We start from the raw sequence: 20989 nt of genomic DNA on the forward strand, positions 1-20989 counted from the left end.
CAATTGAGAAATCAAATTATACATTGTACTAAAATTCATCAATCATCTGTCATTTTTTTAATTCTTTAACTTGAGGAAACTCGTTTAGTTTGGCAAATCTACCACTAGGCAGAAAAATATCTCCGTCACCATCACGCTTGCATCGATCGCGTCCTTCTTTCTGACAAACGACCATGGCGTCTGATTCGTTCATACAAGGAAACGTACAAAAGCTTTCGGCAAAATATCTGTGAGTTCTATCAGCCCCATGTAGCTGGGATTTCAAAAGCATGTACACAAGGCATCGCCCGACATGAAAGGAAAGGAGACACAAGAAATTTACGAACTGTCCCTACCTCTTTCTAGAGGATAAATAAAATATTATGCTCACAAAAACGCAGAAAGCAAATCTGCAAAATTTCCAGCATTTGGAACTCAAGAAAGCCTTCAAAAAGAAGAAAAGGGTCATGAGACTATGGTCCTAGTTTTGGGAACGATAAGGTGTTGCTGCCGTCGCTGGAGCTCTTCACGGAGGAGGCGGGTCTCGCTCTGGAGAGAGGCGGCATAGCAATGCCTGGGAGACGACACCATCCGTTTCGTCGAAGCCTCCAGTTCCTTCATCTCGTCCATCATGATCCTCCTGTCTCTGCACTCCACACTGCAGTATCCTTCATCTCCCCTGAATCGACATCACGAATTACCATATCTCGTTAGTCATTCGAACCAATTAGAACAGCTAAATCAAGATGAAACCGACTTAATTCAAACCCTCCAGAGCCCATAAACACTGTCAGCAATATGAAAAGAACAGCCAAAAGATGATCTTGGGTTTGAGGGCACTGTGCTCCGAGCTATACCTGTACATGTAAATGTCTTGGTCGGGCCTGAGTTTCTTGCTGCACAGAGCGCACGTCTTGAGAAAGCAGGAGTACTCGAGATCGGAGCAGCTGTTCCGGGATGGAGCTCTCGGGCGAGGCTTGGCGAGGTGGAGGCTCGCGGTCGCTTTGGACTTGACGACTATGTGGGGCTTGGCCGTCTCGGAGACCTGCGTCAGGATCCTCAGGCCGACGGCTACCGATGCTGACCGAGCTGACGATGATGAAGACGAGGATGACGAGGGCCCGTCGTTCTTGCTGCTTCGCTTACGAGCCTCCTCGATGCTCTGCTCGGGCATTCCCCACTTCATCAATGACCTCTTCATCTGGAGAAGAAGTGAAGAAGAGATGGAGTAGAGTGTGGTGAGAGTGGAGAAGGGAAAGAACCATGGGTATTTAAAGCAATCCGCGTCACACAGATGTATGGGAAGCCTACTGTTTGATATTGCCGTTTCTTTTCACGTGCTGCAAAAACACACAAATATAATATATAATATATGTGTGTTGTGTGTATAAAATAATTGTGTATTTTGGATTTTTCCGTGAACCTGATGTTGCAGCGTTTCACGATGGTATTGGTATTTATCCACTTTAGACAATACAAATATTAAATTCTCAGTAAATGAAAATTTCTTCGTGTGGCCCTCTCTCTCTCCCTCTCTTTCTACCGTTTGGTGTGCCCCACACGTGGAGAAGGACGCGTGTGGTCTATTCAACGTTCCAAACGTGGCTAAATCATCGCTGGCCGTAAGAATTTAGTGACCCCCTCCCAAGGTCGCAATAATTTATTGGTTCTCATAATATGGAACGTGAATGCTTCGACATGACACGTCGAATTGTTCAATGCCGTGTCAGATAGACATCTCCGAGCAAAAAACAAAATAGACATTATTGTCTCGTTACAGTAGAGGCTTAAATTTTCTTTATAAAAATTATTATTTTTTAAACATGATATCAAAGTCGAAATTCACGAAAACTTAAAGCCCGACGCTTCACTTTTAACGAGACCTCTTATTTTTATTGAATATACGAATATAATCAATATGCATGGAATGTATTCTTGGCCTTTTTAAAGAGTATTATTAGCATCGATTGCACATTTTTTTTTCTGACGACTTATGTTAAAAATTTGGGTATGCGGGTCACTTTGTGTTTAGTTCATGTGATGCAGCAGCATTCTGTTCTCAAAAGAGTTTCCCATGATTTGGACGGTGTCATTTAAAGACAACTTTAGTTCAGCCCCACCTAATTCAGCCGAACTCCTCCTTTCATCCACATGTGTTTACCGTACGGGAAGGCTTCCAAAAGGAGCAACCGCGGCACATGCTAAATATTTTGAACTTCATAAATTAATTGGTCAGGCAACCGACAAATTATAAGAAGGCATTGGAGTGGACGAGCGATGTTATCCCATGACTACTTAATATATCGCTCCTTCTACAAAGAGCAATGCTAGCATGACGGCCAGTATCATTAGTAGGAATGATGGTGGTCTCTCGATCACAATTGCCTCACACCAAGAGAAGGCAACAGGCTGAGTAAGTCAAGACCACCATTGGTTAAGAAAGAGGGAAAAAGCTAATTAGAAAAATAAATGATCCGTCCATCACGAAACAAGAAAAGGAGGAAAGATACTGAATAGCAAGATATTGAATTTGTCCATTTGTAGATAACTTATTTAAAGTTATTTATATAAGACCACGACAAAAAAATTCTGATAAAAACAGGAAAAAAATTGAATTGTGACATGAAATTGATAAAGCAAAGAGAGAATAATAAGAAGGACAATGCTAGCCTAACGGTGCCACGAATGCTTCAAACTAACTTGCATTTTGAGCCTTTAGTATCACTTCAAAAGCAACATGCTACCAGATATTTGATTATTAATAATTCAGCTTCATTGGTAGAAGATTGCAAGCATTTTATGGAAGAGAGAGTTGAACGATTTTATTTAATTTAATAACTTAATATTGATAAAATATATATATATATATATTTCACATGAGACAACTTCAAATCCACCTAGCAAATTTGAAAGTAAATTTTAATTCTCATAAAAAAAATTAATGAAATCCAAGGTGGTGAGATCTAACAAATCCCACTCAAAATCCCAGAAGTCGTCCGGTTTCCTTGGGAAAAGATGGGGTCCAAGCTTCTTCCTTCTACAAATTAATGAAAAATTGATGAAAATGCCTTTGCACAGAGTAGCCTTCCAGGGCGAAAAATGGGTAAAGAAAGAGTTCGGGGATGGTACTTTTGTCGTGATGAATTGAAGAACGAGGGCACGGTGGCGAGAGAGTTACTCTCAAGGACCACCGCTCTCACGGTGAGTTTTCAGACGGAGGTCCCGAGGGGGGCCAAAAACGGCGAAAAGCGAAGTCCTGGACCCGGCGCAAAAGGGTCAAAAGTAAATTTGTACCATTTCTCGATTTGTCCCTGTCATCTTGCGCAAATCCATGCCAATCATCTCCGTATTATTCCAATTTTATCCGAAAAGACAATTTACTCTTTTCGACATTACTGTATAAATTATTAAGATGTGAAACGGAAGTGACACTGAGCTGTCATAATTAAAATCTCTATGATGGAACTAATCCGAATCTTTGACAGATTGACTTAACAGGGTAACAATTTACGAAATTATATCTATATCATCTTCCATTTTAAACTTTGAAGATCAATGACAACATAATGACATTTGAAAATTAATTTAGCCGAAATTGTAAAAAGGCTCTCCTTAACTTGGGGGAAAAAACCTATCTCATCCTCGAATGATTAGATGATAGCTAGTGATATACTCGATATTTCATAAAATTCACACAGTTTTTTTACTTATTAAATAATTCGCATCTATTTAGCTCTAATAAGGATTGAACCACAAATTTTATGTTTCAAAAAACCAAGTCTTATTTTTTTTTTCATAAGGGTTGTTCCTCGTGCGCATCAAAATTATACTCAACGCTATGCTTTGGTATTTGTCGGTATATTTATGGATATTCAAAATTTCCCCATTAGAGAATTTTGTTAAAAATATTATTAGATATTGGGTGTATCATTTAATATCTTCTTATTTTCCAAGATAGCTATTCCGTTATTAGATTATTTCCTCTAATATACATATTGTTCTGGGATAAATCCCCTTAATTTTATATTAATAAAAGATCATGACGATTGGATAAAAACGTAGTCTTTATTGATTCTTTCTCCCTCATATTTTCTGAATATAAATGTGATATAGAGATGTTGTCATCATCAGCATCTTTAACTGTCAAGGTGTTGAGCTTCATTTTAATCTCCACTCTTCATCAGGGGATTTGTGCCCTATCGTTGTTTGTCACCTCAGTAACTTCCAAATTTTATCAACACTCAAAAATGACTTGCATGGGTGATATCCATTGAGGGACTCTTTAAATTGTGAGCCTTATTCACAAGTGAGGTCGCTATCAAGTATACAAGCAACAGCGCCAGAGTCAATCATACCTCCACTGAGCATGGGGTGATGTCGATAAGTATCCAAGTAGCTCTGAGTATCGGAGTCAAGCACACCTTTATCGAGCATTTGAAGTTGAGCTAGGTGTGGTGATGTAGTTTAATTTGTCACGATTCAAGTTGGTTTTCAACATGATTCTATCAAGATTGTACAACAAAGACGTGTCAACTTTTTGGTCATGTGTTTTTTTCGATGCTTGTCAGATTCGATGACAATACGACAATGTGGATCACTACCACTTTGTTGTGTAAGGTATAGCTCACATCATTTGTCTAGTGTAAGATCCGCCTCACATAGCTTATTGGTTACAAACTTTGGAAGAAAGTTGCATCCTCATATGCAAGTTGGTGCTCCAGCTAGAGGGGGAGTATTGAAATATATTTATGAATATTAGAGAATATTGTTAAAGATATTATTAGATATTAAGGATATCATATTATATTTTATTATTTCTAAGAGAGCTAATTTTCTTGTTAGATCATTTCCTTTACTATACATATTGTTTAGTTTCTACATGAATAAAGAGGTCATGCAGATTGGGTAAAAATGTAGACTTTATTGATTCTCTTTCCCTGTCTGTTGAAAACCCTCGGATATGTATAATATCTTTGAAGATCATAATTTGCACCCTCCATTTGCTACCATAATCCAACCATTGAAAGAAAGAATAATCGTTTGTTGAAAGATCTGTAGGTTGCAAAGTGTCTTGTTAGCAGTTTAGAATGAAATTAGTATAATTGAAATAACTGAATTGATGCAATACAATAAGTTTGGTACTTTTTGAACAATTGTCCCCAAACTATTTAGTATACACTTGTTAGTAAGAACGTCATATTGGCCTTAGTACCATTGCTTTTAGCACAATCTTTGACTCTTGCTGGGTTGAAGATGGCGCTTAATCTCGATGTATGTATGACGAGTTGACATGAGTCGTCATCTTATTAGCACGTAATTCTGGCTTATAAAGAACATTATCTATGGAATGTTAAATTTCATGTCATGAAAACCCAATATAGTTGCAACGCGAAAAGGGTTGATCTCACAGGAGGTTTTCTGAAGATCAATTAACATCAAACATGAGAAGATATCACATCTTTGAGGAAGCATTAGAGATGGTCGCAATTCGCCGATAGGAATCAACCCGCCAGGTATTAAAGCAATCTCATGCATAACTTATTTAGGACCTCAATCATTATATAATTTATAATATACTACAGTGTATAGATTTTTCCATGAACCTGATGTTACTTAGGAGTGATCAGTTATGGGATGGGCAGTTCCCTCCCTGCAACCGAGACCGTCCACTAAGGACTGGTTCTGCAAAATGGAAACTGAGAGTTGTCCGTTAGTTCATAGACCCAACCGAGAATGAGATCGCCGGTCCGGTTCGATTTTTGGGTGGATTCATAGAATTGGTTTAGTTTGGTAGTACCTCATTTATGTTGCGTAATATAAAGTTTGAAATCTGCATTATGCAAGACCGAATAAGGTAATATACACTCTGTATAAACTTTAAACGCTAACATAAAATTTGGGAAATGAAACAGAAGGTAATAATTGCAATACACACAATATAAAGACCAAACAGAAGACCATGTACTCATCAATTGTTGGATGATTGCACTCTGTTAAAGGCTAACATCAGTAATGAGCATTATAACGTGACTAAGGGGCTGTTTGGTTCAGCATTCCCAAGGGGCTTTCAGCCCCAAAAGCCCATTGGGAAAAATTTCAGCCGTTTGGTTCAGCATTTGGGGGTATATTTGGGGGAATGCTAGCATTTAAAATGCTTCTGGAATCTGGAAAGCCAGAGTCCCCACTGCTTTGGGCATTCAGCATTTTCGGCATGCTGAAGGGGGTTTAATGAATTTTTTTTTCTTCCACTTTTGCCCTCATTGATAATTTAGTTTTCTTCTTTTACCCTAAAAATAACTGTTCATCGTCTTCCTCGTCTTCATTGTTTCTTCAAGATCGAAGCTTTAGTGGCTGAGCTCAACCCACTGAGCCGGTCGCCCACGCACCGCCGTCGCCACGCACCGCCGTCGCCACGCATCGCCGCCGCCACGCACCGCCGTCGCGTGGGTCGCGGCTCGGGCGGCGTGGCTCGGGTCGCGCGACCCACGCAACGGGTTGAGCGGTGCTCGGAGCACTCGGCCGGATGGTCGCCCGGTCTCGCGCGAGCGTGCGACGCCGCCCGAGGTCGCCCGGCCTCGGCCGGCGTCGCTGGTCTTGCGCGAGCCAGCGACCCCAGTAAGGGATCCGGCCGTTCGGGCGCCGATCTCGGCGGTCTTGAGGCTAGATCCGCCGCCGGACGGCCAGATCGGCCTCCGCGACCTCCGGCGGCCCGAGATCGGTGATCCGGCGACGCCTGATCCGGCCTTCCGGCTGTCGTCGGCGGTTGGGCAGCAAAGGGCCGGCCGCCGGAATTTGATTTCAGTTTAAAGAAATTAAAAATACCAAAAGCTAATTCCAAATGCAAAGTTTGCCAAACGGTGTTTATGCCAAGTTGCATTTCAATGCTAAAATTTATCAAACGGTCTAACATTTCCGAAAGCCTCTTTCTCTCAAAGATATTTGCATTCTCCAAATGGCATTCCCCCAAAGCCGAACCAAACGGGCCCTAAGCTGCGTTTGGAATTGGCTTTGCAAAGGGGCTTTGAGCCTCTAAAGATACTTGGGTCAAAGTTTGGGTGTTTGGGAATCATTTTGCAATTCCCATTAGGCTAAAGTTGGCCTTCCGAAGGCTGAAAGCCCAAGGCAGGTGCAAGGGTGCCTTGGGCTTTCAGCTTTCTTGGCATACAAGTTGCACTGTTCATCATTTTTTTTTTTTTTTTTAAAACCATCCTATTCTACTGTTCATCGTCTTCTTTGTTGAAGGACTTGTTGCTCGAAGCTCCGCCGACGGCTCGGCATGGTCGCGGTGGCCCAGGAGACCGTCGCCGTGGAGTGGTGCGTGTCTGGGGCGCGGCAATCGCCGTGGGTCGTGGCGGGGTCGCGTGACCTTGCCGCCCGGATCCGGGTCGGCGAGGTCGCGTGGGAGGTCCCGCGACCTCGCCGACCCAGATCCGGGCGGTGAGGTCACGCTACCCCGCCGCGACCCGGATCCGAGGGCGACAAGGTCCTCCCGCGACCTCACCGCCCCAAATTTGGGTCGCGGGGGTCACTGGAGGTCGCAGGACCTCGTCGCCCCAGATCTGGGTCGCGGCGTGGTCGCCCGACGTCCGGCAGCCTCCCGCCGAGGTCGCGGGACCTCGCCGCCCCGCATCTAGGTCGCGGCGTGGTCACCGACGTCCGGCAGCCTCCGTCGAGGTCGCGCGACCTCGCCGCCCCAAATCCGGGTCGCGGCGGGTCGCCCGACGTCCGCAGTCCTTGCCGGGGTCGCCCGACGTCCGGCTTGCCTCGCCGGGGGTCGCTCGATGTCCGACAGCCCTCGTCGGGGGTCGCCCGACATCCGGTAGCCCTCGCCGAGGTTCGCTCGACGTCCGGCAACCCTCGCCGGGGGTCTCCCGACCTTTGCCCTTACCAGTTAATTTTTTATATTTTTTATAATTTTCTTATCAAAAGTCCTTTGTAAGTATAATTTTCTCAAACATCATTTTGCTCAAAGATACTTCACAACGGACTTTTAAATTGTAATTTACCAAACACAATTTGCATTCTGAAAAGTCCCCTCAACTTAAAGTCCTTTGCATTTTTCTAATGGCTTTCCCCAAAAGTCTAACCAAACGCATCCGATATAGAGTTGGAAATCTGCCCACAAAACCAAACAGAAGGCTAAGGCTCAGCCTTATGATATATGAAGACAAATCTCCTCAACAAACATAACTAAGCTGAAACAAACATAACCGGAAAACTAGGAAAGGCAATAGAAAATTAGGATTGACAATTGGATTTCAAAACATAAAAGTTAATATATATATAATTTGTCCAACTCAAGCGGTCTGGGTGAATAGTTCCACACTAGAATCGGGAACCAGACCATTTGTCTTCTAATTTTAATTATTGGAATCGGGAATCAGACTGAACCCTTAGGATCGGCCAATTCCCCAAAATCGGCCGGTTCAATCTGGTTCCAAGCAGTTTAGGCGGTTTTCGATTTTTTCGCACAGCTCTAATGTTACCACGTTTCATGATGGTGTTGGTTTTCTTCCACTTTGCATGTTATTAAATTCTCGGTAAATTGGAATTTCTCTTGTATGGCCCTTTATCTACATTTGCTGGCCCCACACGTGGGAAATGACGCGTGTGGTTGGCTCCACGTTCCAAACGTGGCAAAATTATCGCGAGCTGTAAAAGTTAGTGACCCCTCATCCACGGTGAAATAATATTTTAGTTCAGTACAGGAAGGAATACGAATGCTTCAACATGACGGGTCGATTTGTTTAATGAGCGTATTCGAGAAACATCATTGTCCCGTCGCGGTAAAGGGCTTGAGGTTTTCTTTAAAAACTATTTATCTAGCGCGGTATCAAAGTCTAGATCGTGAAAATTCCAATTTTGACGCCCTGCTTTTAGTGGGACCTACTTTTATTGACTGCCTAGGCAAGGGGATGCATTCTTAGCCTTTTTTCAGAATTTTAGTTTGACCTCACATTTCTACTTTCTTTTTTCTTTTTTTTCAATTTACCAATATTGATTTAGACGACGATTTTTTCATGGACTAAGATACGTTCACTTTTGGTGTCGCATCACTTTGGTTGGTTCCCAAAACTCTTCCATGTTTTGGACGGCAGCATTTAAAAATTTATTTAGCCGCACCTAATCGGCCCAATTGCCTTTTCCTTCACATGTTTTACTGTTGGGAAGGTTTTGAAAGAGGCCAATTTTCTACATATTGATTCTCTAAGTGATGTGACGTGATGGATTTTAAGGAAATATTTTAATAGATGGTCACCGTTTAATATAATTGAAATTGATGACAATTTATCACGTGACTACTTAATATATCCCTTGTTCTATAAATTAATGACAAACCGATGAAAATCCCTTGGACACAGTTTGCCTTTTAAAGGTTAAAACTCATAAAAGGAAAGAAAGTATGCAAGCAAGTGGGCGTAGCATCAAGATGCGGCTAGTCAAAAGCTTCGGAGTAACGAGGCATCGGAGCCCACATAAGTATGGACCGCGTTTCCAAAATTCATACGCGACAACAGCATTTATAATTATTAAAATCAATTTCATCTCTATCCAGACTCGTCAAATAAATGAGTTGGGTTGATTCTGACTAGGGTCGAAAATAGTCCAACTCAAATTGACCAAACATTTCTATACAATATAAATTGAGAAAGTTAAAAAAAAGTCTTAAATATATTGTTTAATACCAATTCAATCCTAAAATTTTTAATTAGATCAATTTAGTTTTAAACTTTTTTACATTGGTATCAATTCAATTAATTTGACTAATTTAAGTAGGAAGTTGCTAATGTGGACATTGATCATCCTATGTGACATTAACATTTTCTAAATTTTTTTATTATTTCTTTTTTATTTTTTGTTTTTTCCCCAAATTATGGGTCAGTGGGTCACTAGACACAAGCAAGGCTTGGGTGAGGAGGATTTTCACACCCTCGCTGTCATAGACAAGGCTTGCTTATTGGGTGAGGGCATGGAGATCCTCATTGGCCAATAGGCAAAGGTGCGGGGGCCCTCGCCTGCGGCTAGTGATGGTTGGCATGACCCCATCAACCCGTAGTGTAGAAGTAGTAGTAGTAGTAGTGATAATAATAATGATGATAATAATAAATCGATAGATAAATAAATATATATATATATATATATATATATATATATATGTTTTAAAGTTAGTCCTCACCATTAATTTAAGGACCTAAATTGGCCGGAGTACCAATGTGAAAAAGTCTAGAATTAAATTGATTTAATTGAAAGGTTTAAGACTAAATTGATAAAAATACAATACGTTTGGAATTTTTTTTGTACTCTTATCATATAAATCTAGCAACATATACCTAACTCTATTGGTATGGTTAAAACACTTCCATATTCAATCCAATCTAGAAAAACTCATTTAAGGTGGGAGCCCGCAATGAACAAGTATGAGATCAAGTGAGGCTGAAAAAGAGTTATACAAGTGGTTTGTCTAAATAAATTGCGAACCCACTTAACATCGATATTATTTTGGATTTTATAATTCTAAACCCATTTATGACTCATTTACCAAACATAACTAATCCATAGCACAACATATTCTATCATGTACGTGTTAAGAAATGGGTCCATGATACATTTTGATAGGTTTATCTCTATCATTAATTAATTAGTCTCATAATAAGATCCACATGATCAATGGTGGAGATAGATTTTTATAATTTATTTATATGAACTGTTCATATTGTTTACATGAATAAACTATAGAATAAATATCACACCTTAGAAAGCTCGGCCCAAACTAAATTGGTCCGGCGTTTGATCGTTAGACCCCAAAATTGAGATGCGAAATAAGGAGAGACTTGAATAACAAAATTAGGTCAAGCTCGGGCCCGACAACTCATCTTAGTCTTTCCTATGGAATTCATGCTACTCACTTTCTTGGCATATTCCCCAGTATTTGTAGGACTTTCGATACTCTCTTCGAAAAAGCGAGACATTTTCTCCATCACATATTATTATTACTTCCAAGAGCAAGTTCAGATCGTTTATTGCATTCCTTATTCGGGGCAAAAGGGTCAGCCCTGACCATTTCTTTTGCGAGTGTCGCGTCATTTTGCAGGGACTATGCTAATCTTCCCTGTATCGTTGCAATTTCATGTCTTCAAAGCAATTACCTTTACTTTTCTTCTCATTCTCATATAAACTGATGCTTTACCTGATCTTTGAATGATGCGGAACTGAAGAAGTTTCGAGCTGACATCACTACTAACTCCCATCAAAGAACTTATGTCACTCAGACATTGGCTCGATGGGATGGTGATTTGGGAAATATGGTTTATATCATCTTTGGCCTTGGACCTCGAAGATCGGTGTTGACATAATAAGCTTTGATTCTCGAATTAGCCGAATTATGAGAAGGCTCTTTTTAATTTTGGGAAAGGAAATCAAAAACCTATCTCGAAACATCCTCCAATGGCCAGTTGACAGCTAACAATGTACTCGATCTTTCATATAAACTCGCATGATTCATTTGCTCATCAAATAATTCACATCTATTTTGCTCCAATAACGATTGAACCCACAAACTATATAGTCAGGATAAACAAGTCTTAATTTTTCGATAGGGTTTGCATCTTGTGTGCATCAAAATTATATTCAACACTATGCTTTTTGTATCTCTTGAGATCATATTTTGCACCCTCCACTTGCTACCATGATTCGACCGTCAAAGGAAACAACAATTGTTTGCAAAAAGATCACTATAGGTCGCAAAATGCCTTCCCAGGAGTCAACATCATATTGCTCATAGTAAAGAAGAATCATGTAGGCCAGAGATGGTAAACTCCATCTCTTTATTTGCTCATTTTACGACTCTCAATTTCAACATGTAGACTTACAAGCGTGCTTCTGTGATTAGACTAAGTTAACCTCGAACCTGTGATCACATGTAACTATGTTAACATTGTCCTGGGATGAGCAAAAAGTTAAGCCAATTTTCCCCAATTATAACAAAAACTTTCTTACTTAATAGGACTTGTTGATTAATGATATGATAAGATCACATATGAAATTCCAATAGATTTTCATTCTACATTGGGACACCATTCATCTTGATATCGTCTATCAAGTCATACCATACTACTTAGGAAACATTTGTTAGTAAGAATGTCTTATGGCCCTAGTACCATTGTTTTTAGTGCAATCTTTGCCTATTGTTGGGTTGGAGATGGCGCTTAATATCCATGTGTGTACGATGAGTTTATGCTATTCGTCCTCTTATCTGCATGAATTCTAGCTTATAAATTACATTATCTATGGAATGTTAAGTTCAATGTCATGACAACACAACATAGTTGCAAGATGAAAAGGTTGATCATCATAGCAGGCTTTTCAAAGATTGATCAACGTTAAACATGAGAAGACATCACATCTTTGAGAAAGTGTTGGAGATAAACACGATTCGCCGATGGGTGTAGTCTGTCAGGATCAAAACAATCCCCTGCATAATTATCTAGGGTTTTTGTTTTCCTTTTGAGAGCATCATCATAACTTATAGTACCTCTAGTATTATGTAAAAGAAAGAGAACCTCTTACTTTAATGGAATTTCGATCATCTTTTTCTTTCACAAATAATCTCAATTTATTTATTTTAGAAAAGGAAAAAAGAATTAACAAATAACTTTATCTTATCTTTCACATATTTCAGTTTTAAATTTTGAATCTCTATCTTACTATGTTCCAAAAAAAAAAATTCAAATCTCGAAACAATTTTCTCTTTTCCTATGTATGGGCACGATTTTCTTTGCAACGCCTACTTTCACGTGCATTTCTACCGATGTCTTTTATTCAAATATTTCCTAATTGGAATTATTTTTCTCAATTTATCAAACGTCACTTGCTTGCATATGCGCAGCTGCGTGTACATCTTTGCTGCAGCAAACAATCGGAACAATAAACTAGTAGTGGCTTGGCTGATCAGAATACATCCCCGAAAAAGAATTCCGAAAAATGGGGAATAATGCCAGCTTATGACAAATTCGTCTGTCTCCCAAAAAAGAAGTGAACAGAAAATCCACCACAATCGAGAGAGGATCCCTGCGAAAGTCTCTCGTTCATCACACGGCCAAGTAGATGCTTAAGCACCGACCAAAAAAAAGGTAGATGCTTAAGTTAAAATGAAAGACTACCTTACTAATGTCATTATGATGGATTAACAGATCAACAAAGATAAGTAAACTCTTCAGTTCACATGTCTCTTCAATTTACGTATCTATTAACTACATGAATATCATTAGTCCACGAATCTCTTCCGTTGATATATCTGTTTAAGTTAATGAATCTCTTTATTACTTGTGTTTATTAAGTTAACGTATCTTTTGAATTCATATATCTTTTCAGTTCAGGGATCTGTTCAATTCATATCCATTCAAACTCTATAAATGGAATTGAACTATTCTTCATTTCACAGAAAATAGAGTATGTGGAGTATATGAGAAAAATAGAGTATAAGTAGATAAATAGATAGTGCATATCTTCTCTTCATTTTTTCTTTAAGTGCGCTGATTTTGAGAGGTGTTCGATTAAGTCCCATTCAAATAGTGCTAATCTAAACGAGTTCTATCAACTATACATTACATCTTGTTTAATTCTGTTACAATTCTATAACCATTTTGCTATTCTATATTTGGTTTGCATCGGTGTACTCTTCACTTGTCGAGAAGATTCATTCAATATATTTACTCATTTACTTGGTCATTATTAAAGTCGTTATTGCTTTCTTAGAGTTATTATTTTTCTAGTAACAAAAAACAATGTTATCTATTTTTTGCACAATACGTTACTTCCAACACTTACAATTCCTTTCAACATCTTCCATCCCAAGTCAAAAACTTTACACGCGTACATTCCAACCCAAGGAAGAATTCACATATAAATCAATTTTATGTTTCAATATTATCAAAATTGTGATATAACATCTAAATAATCTAACATTTCAAAGTTTAAGATGTTAGATTACTAGCTTTCTTGTTGTTACCATATTGTGAAACGTCAAACTAACTTAGATTAGGTTTTTGAAATGGACTAGGAACCAACAAACTAACTTGTTAACATCCGGAACTAGGAACTATGCTAATAGGGTCAGTTTCCAGTTTGTGAAACTGAGAGCTAGTCCATCTAGTTCGAAACCGATAGTTTATTTCTTGGGTGGTTCTAGGAACTGGCAGATCTCATTTTTTTTCTATTCCCCAGTGGGTCCAGAAACAATCAAATATCCACCCATTGTTCTACATTCCTTCTTATCGTCTGCCATCAACAAGTTGTTCGCTCACTCCAAAACATGGAACAAAAGAAGTTTGTGCCATCATTTTTACCATAAAAATCTTTACAACTCAAAGTGAATGAGAAATTACACATATCACCCCAATCATCTTTCAAGAAATATATGTACTAATAAAAATTATAAATAAATAAATAAATAACTATCGGTCCAGTTTGGGTGGTTTGGTTCACACTTGGAACTAGAAATGGACTGATTATTATCAATTTCAAATTTTAGAAAATAGGAAAAATTCAAAATCAGCCTGTTCAGTCCGATTCTAGTACTAACCCCTAACTAGATCTAATTTGGTTAGGCCCACGTAAGGGAACAGGCACATTATTTTCAGCTTAATTGGTCTGGTTTTGTCAAAGAGAAACCAAATTAAGTCCGACCTTAGTGATTTTTTTATTTTTATTTTTGGGGCCAGATTCGCTGTTAAGAATTATCCCCGGGGATTTATGCAGCTGTAACGAGAACAACTTTCTGAAGTGCTCATCTATTTTCTCCTCTGCTATGCACAATGCAAAGATTCTTTGACTCTCAGATTTTTATCCCATTATTTATGGAACCTCATATAACTATTAGATAGTGTCGTAGATTCTCATTACTTAAATTCAAAACTATAAAATTACAGACCGTAACACAAGTAAGCGCACTACTTTACCAAAAAAAAAAAAAAACACAAGGAAGCGCACTAAATGCCAAGTCTAGTAATTCCACTAAGAACCACAACAAGTGTTAATAAGATACTGGCCAAATAAGTCCCGTGAAGAAGTATAAATATGAAAAATCGGAATCCTTAAAAAAAAAAAAAAAACCAAAGAACCTTATTTTCATTTGGCGTGCAAGATATGCGCATTGTGCACGCGAATGAACTGTAGCATAATTAAATGGCATAAAGAAATCAACATGACCTGAATCCATACCATTTGACAGAAAGCAGAAAATAAAAAAACATTCACACCTCAAGCGCAAAAGAGCGAATTGAACCTAAGAATTCTAGAATTCCATCGCAAGCAGAAGTTCTCAGATAACTCCACGTGCTTCCCTTTACGTCTTTCGGCTGTCAACTTCGGTCCGCATCCACTATTTCAAAGATTCTTAGAGACGTTTGCCTCGCGTAAATCTCTCAGCATCTCTAAGCACTATATAACGCCGCCTCGCTCAAGAACCCCAGCGAGCAAAACTCATCCATATCTCTCTAGTTTCAGGTTTCTTGAACACGATGATCATGGCCAAAGCTCCCGTCAACGGCATTCTTCTTCTCAGGTAGGCGATTATTCTAACTCCATTTCTTTGTTCTCGCTTTATGCTGCAGACAATCGACCTTGTACTGAGAATTGAATTCACCGATGGGTTCGGTCAATCAAGTAGAGCAAGAATCCTCACGCTAGTCACGATATACTTTCTATCTGCTATTTCGCTCAAACCAGTCACTGCATGTCAAGCGTCGCGACTCACGAGTTTTCTTCTGCTCTTTCGACGCTTTCCCCTACGTCTGATCATATGAAATGAACCTACCATAGTGACTGTCTTTTGGATGTGTGTGGTTTAGCTGGCGATCGTACAGAGCACTAGCGGAGAAGAATGCAGCGGCAAAGGCGGCGGCGGCGGGCGCGATCAGGAAGGCGGCAGATGAGGAGGAGAAGAAGAAGGTGTTTTGGATGAGAGATCCCAAGAGCGGGAACTGGATACCGGAGAGCCACTTCAATAAGGTTGATGTTGCAGAGCTGAGAGAGAAGTTTCTATCCAAGAAGTAGGGCAAGCTTTGAACAAGATCTTCTGATACCTGTGGCTTTTTCCTGATCTATAATCCCTTAAATATGATTGATATGATCTGTGCTGCGACCACATTAAAGTGGGGCGCGAGAGGGCCTTTTCAATCAATCGATATCTGCAACTTCCATTATCTTGTTATGCTCTTTGGTGATGTTCGAATGGACGTAAAACTCAGGAGCCGTTTGGGTTTATCCGAACGAAAAGCTTGGGATAAAATGAAAAAACAATAAGAATAAACAAGGACGAATCGGAATGATTATGTACATCAGAATCGAGCCCTAACGTCTTGCGATCCAGACTTTTCGGACTAAATAAATGGCTGACCTAATTTTATCATCGTGTATGGTCCATTCAATCCCACCCGCATGAACAGGTGATGATAAAACGACCTAAGGGAATGGGTACGAAAATCCCATTCACATTCCATATCCTCGACAAACAAATGTATCTTTAGAAATTCAGTGAAACCAGCTCACAAGATGAGGAGATACATGGATGAGCCAGCATTTGTTTTCTCTTGGCTCGTCTCTCTTGCAAAAAATGAATGATTGGGAAAACTCTTTCCTAAAAACAAATACTTATATTGCTTACAACGAAAAATATTTTCATTATCCACGAAAATATTTAGGCGTAAACTATTATCAACGATGGAAACTTCTTTCATTAATTAATTATTTCATGAGATGCGAACGATTATTTTTAGAAAATATATTTCAAATCATTCATTTTTGTGAGACAAATGGAGCCTAAATTCTTCTCCATCTAGATTTAGTTTAATTTGAGTGGGAGAGCATAACTGAATCAAACACTAGTTATGCTAGACTGGTGAATTGCAATTAAATGTAAAACGAGGTCATCCATTATATGAAGGGTGGCTCTTTTTTTTTTTTCCTTCTTTATTTGCTAGAATATAATGGGTGGCTATTGTTAGAATGTAGCTATGTGCAAAATTGTCTGCGTACGCACATGTTTCGACCGATGATCACTCGAAAAAATTTCTTTTGCGATAATAAAGAACATACTAAAATTTCTTCTTTCTAACATATCTAGGCGAACAAAAAATAGAATATTTGCCATTTTGTGTTGAGAAGCAAGTATATCAGTTAGAATTAGCGAATAAAATCCGTTCTCTCTTTTCCACGGAATCGAAAGGCATCTAGAAAAAGACACCAGACATCGGCGTGCGGCTATGAACCGCTCACAAAATGGGGCAACTCAAGGCAAAAATGCCTGAGGCGAAAAGAGGATTCGGTACCATCTTCCTACTTATTTGAAGTAATTGAAGGGAACCGATGGGGAGGAATCGGTATATTCTTATTGGATACTAGAGATTATTTGAGGAAATTAGCTCGACTAGAACGTTTTTTTCCATAACTACTAATTTGATCTCAACTTTAAATCTCGTAAGCAATGGTAGGTATACCACGACCTATTCGTAAGACTTATTTGCAATGTACGTAGCATTCTCCAAGTGGACGTATAAAGTGGCTGGCGATTCGCGTAGTTATCATGATCACAAAGTGTTCTTTTTGGTAAAATGTGTGAAAATATTTCGATTCATATGCTTTTTGAATTAAGTTGTGTCATGTCGAATTTGAACCTCTCTGACAAATTTACGTTGTGTTGGAGTTTTGGTTTTGTTTTACGCTAGGAATTGCACCCCAAATTTGAGAGGTGATGTCGAAATTGGTCCTTAAACTCTTAGTTAATACTCATTTGGTCTATGACCATCTCTCTATATATATATATATATATATATATATATATATATTTTTATTTTTTTTTTTTTTTTTTTTTTGGTGACCCGAGAACCACTGTGCAACCGGGCCGGCGGCGTAAACTTGAGTCAAAGGCGAGCCACCACCACAGATCCAGCCGCGGGTGAGTCGCGCGCATGCGACGCTTCTAAGATTCAAACTCCTCCCATTCGTAAGGGGGAGAGAGCCCGAAGTCAGCTGCACCACCGCAGGCGATGGTTATGACCATCTATATTGGTCTTTGATATACTTGTATTCTTTGATTTTTGATCTTTGTAGCCTACATGGCAACCCAACCAAACCGTGGGATCCATATTTGTTGACGCGTACAGCCAGCAAAACTTAAAAGAGAGAACAACATGGGGAGAAAGCACGTGGGATGCTATCGGTATCGGCCTATGTTGGTGAAGGTCTAGTCTTGTCATGAGTAGGCGAAGGCTTGCTTGGGCTCGCCTAGATTTAAGCAAGGGTTAAAACGTTAGCGGGCGATGATATTGATATGATATCGATATTTGTTAAGCCCGGGGAGGCACGCAAGAAACAACCACCCACGCACCCCGAGCAAGACATCACGCAAGTCAACTAACGATGGGTTTTGAAATGGGTGAAATGGGTTGCGAGGGCCGACCAAACCTTACAAAAAGGCGGTGAGGATGGTGCCACCACGGGCGAGGACTCTCGCCCCTGCCCACTGGCGAGGGCCATTCGTCCTGGCCAAGAGCTATATGGGGGCGGTTGCTGCCCCCTCCCCCCTCCCTCTTTCTCCACTACCTTTTCTTTTTAATTATTCCTTTGAAATTCCGTCGACGTTGTTGTACACATCAATAACCATTTTGGCAGATGGTAGATCCTCCACTGAGCTGAAAGGCCATATCAGTAAACATGAATCAAAAAGGATAAGGGCCAAATTGACAAGCATCAAAGCTCGAGAACTGAGTTGGGCATTGGTTACGAGTTCAAGGTACCAATCTTGACATTGCCAAATGACGCGAGCTCATATGCCATTAGATAGTGTCGTAGATCTTCATGACATTTAACTTCAAAATATTTATTAGAAAAAAAAAAGACTAAGATAATATTGGCAAAATAAGTCCCGCAAAGAAGTATGAATATAATACATCCGAACCCTTCAAAAACCAAGAACCCTAATTACATTGAGCGCGCAAGACATGCGCATTGTGCATGCGAATGAATTGTAGCATAAATAAATACGTAAAGAGATTACATGAATTGAATCTATACCTCTAGGCAAAAAGCAAAGAAGAAAATTGAACCGACAGCTCAAGCGCGATAGAGCAAATCGGAGAACCTAAGGATTCTGGAATTCCATTGCAAGTAGAACTTCTCAGATACCCCCACGTGCTTCCTTTGATACCTTTCAACTGATAATACCGTTCCGGATACACCTACTTCAAAGATTTTAGAAACTTTTGCCTCACGTAAGTTTCTCTGCATCTCCCAGTACTATAAAACCCCCCCTCGCTCAAGAGTCCTAGCGAACAATACAATCCATATCTATCTAGTTTCAGGTTTCGTGAAGACGATCATCATGGCCAAAGCTCCTGTCAATGGCATTCTCCTTCTCAGGTAGGCCATCATTTGAACTCCATTTCCTGTTCTCCCTTTATGCTGCGGTTGGTCGGCCTTGTACCAAGAATTGAACTTGCGGATGGATTTGGTCAATCAAGTGGACCAAGAATCCCTCCACTAGTCACGATATACTCTTTATCTACTATTTCGTCCGCTCAAACCAGTCACTGCACGTGGAGTGTCGGGACTCGCGAGTTCTCTCGTGCTCTTTCCGCGCTTTTCCACGTCCAATCATATGAAATGAACATACCATAGTGACTATCTTTTGGATGTCTGTGGTTTAGCCAGCGATCGTACGGGGCACTAGCGGAGAAGAAAGCGGCGGCGGCAGCGGCAGCGGGCACGATGAGGAAGGCTGCGGAGGAGGAGGAGGATGAGAAGAAGAAGGTGTTCTGGATGAGAGATCCCAAGAGCGGGAATTGGATACCTGAGAGTCACTTCGATAAGGTCGATGCTGCAGAGCTAAGAGAGAAGTTTCTCTCCAAGAAGAAGGGCCACCTTTAAACAAGATCTTCTGATAACTGTGGCTTTTCCCTGATCTATAATCCTTCATCTACGAGAAACTACAATATGATCTGTGTTATGACCCTTTAAACATGGGGCACGAGAGCGCCTTTCCATCAATGAATATCTGCCACTTCCATTATTTTGTGATGCTCTTTTATTGATGTTTAAATGGACTTTGTTTGTGCCGTGAAAAATATGATATTTAAGGACCCGAGCTCAAGTGTTGAGGACTTACTCACAGCCTTTGTACCCGGGCTTGAGTAACCGGGGACTTGAGCTTAAGTGTCGAGGACCTGAGCGCTATCTTTACAAACCGGGCTTGGGAAATAGGACATCAAGCATTGGCACTAAGGCTTTGAGCCCAGCCTTGATGGACCTAGGTGTGGGCGTCGGGGTCCTCAGCCTGTGCACTAGAGACCTAGTCCTGAATGTTGAGGACCTAGGAATCAGCATTAGGGCTCTCATGTCCAAGCATCTATACCTAGTCATATTTTGGATAATGTTTTCCCCTTTTCAAAGAGGAAATCAATTTCCTCAATTTAAGTATTTGGTTGATTAGAAAAATATTTTTTATTGACTTATTTTCCCAAGCAAACCAAATGCCGGAAAATGAGGAAAATGTTTTATGTAAAATAAACGATTCAAAATATGACTAAATATCAATGTTTGAACAAAAAACTCTACGTTTAGACACGGGAACTCAACACTAGTTCTCAAGCCCATGACAGTGACCCCAAGTTGAGGCCCTGTTGAGGTCTTGAAGCCAAGCTTGGGTCCAAAGAGGTTGGGCTCAAGGTGCTCGGGTTGGGATCCATCGAGGCGATCCGAGACCTTGGTGCTTGAACCTGATTTTTCCAGCTACCTATGCGCAAGTCAATAATGCCCAAATGATAGATGTCTATTTAGGATAATTAAATTAGATATTCCTTATCAAATCATAGAAAAATATTTATCAATACTAGAAAATATTGTCATTTTCTTAGAATTTTTTTTCTAATACTGTAGTTTTCTTCATAAAATAAACGGAGCCTAAGAGTTTAAGGACCAATTTCGACATCATCTCCCAAATTAGGAGCGCGATTCC

At 39.9% G+C, this 20989-nt stretch overlaps 3 protein-coding genes, 1 non-coding gene and 1 pseudogene across 4 annotated transcripts; 2 read left to right on the forward strand and 3 right to left on the reverse strand.

The window, feature by feature from the left end:
• Nucleotides 1-213: 213 nt before the first annotated feature.
• LOC120288186 (FCS-Like Zinc finger 17-like) lies at nt 214-1241 on the reverse strand. The gene is made up of 2 exons (XM_039301668.1): nt 837-1241; nt 214-658 (listed from the first exon to the last, which is right to left on the reverse strand). The coding sequence occupies exons 1-2, from the start codon at nt 1178-1180 to the stop codon at nt 445-447; spliced, it is 558 nt and encodes a 185-aa protein (XP_039157602.1). The 5' UTR covers nt 1181-1241; the 3' UTR covers nt 214-444.
• A 2020-nt stretch (nt 1242-3261) lies between these two features.
• Nucleotides 3262-3364, reverse strand: LOC120288625. The gene has a single exon (XR_005546728.1). It is a non-coding gene; the product is annotated as a U6 spliceosomal RNA (small nuclear RNA).
• A 7656-nt stretch (nt 3365-11020) lies between these two features.
• Nucleotides 11021-11131, reverse strand: LOC120288624 (annotated as a pseudogene).
• Nucleotides 11132-15462: 4331 nt separating this feature from the next.
• LOC108955279 (protein SENESCENCE-ASSOCIATED GENE 21, mitochondrial-like) lies at nt 15463-16181 on the forward strand. Its single transcript, XM_018862627.2, has 2 exons — nt 15463-15541; nt 15828-16181. Exons 1-2 carry the CDS (start codon nt 15498-15500, stop codon nt 16030-16032), a joined length of 249 nt encoding a protein of 82 aa, XP_018718172.2. The 5' UTR covers nt 15463-15497; the 3' UTR covers nt 16033-16181.
• Nucleotides 16182-19309: 3128 nt separating this feature from the next.
• On the forward strand, nt 19310-20044 carry LOC108955259 (protein SENESCENCE-ASSOCIATED GENE 21, mitochondrial-like). The gene is made up of 2 exons (XM_018862599.2): nt 19310-19395; nt 19683-20044. The coding sequence occupies exons 1-2, from the start codon at nt 19358-19360 to the stop codon at nt 19900-19902; spliced, it is 258 nt and encodes an 85-aa protein (XP_018718144.1). The 5' UTR covers nt 19310-19357; the 3' UTR covers nt 19903-20044.
• The last annotated feature ends 945 nt before the right edge of the window (nt 20045-20989 follow it).

This window comes from Eucalyptus grandis, chromosome 9 (assembly GCF_016545825.1).
Source record: "Eucalyptus grandis isolate ANBG69807.140 chromosome 9, ASM1654582v1, whole genome shotgun sequence".
Classification (NCBI taxonomy): Eukaryota; Viridiplantae; Streptophyta; class Magnoliopsida; order Myrtales; family Myrtaceae; genus Eucalyptus; species Eucalyptus grandis.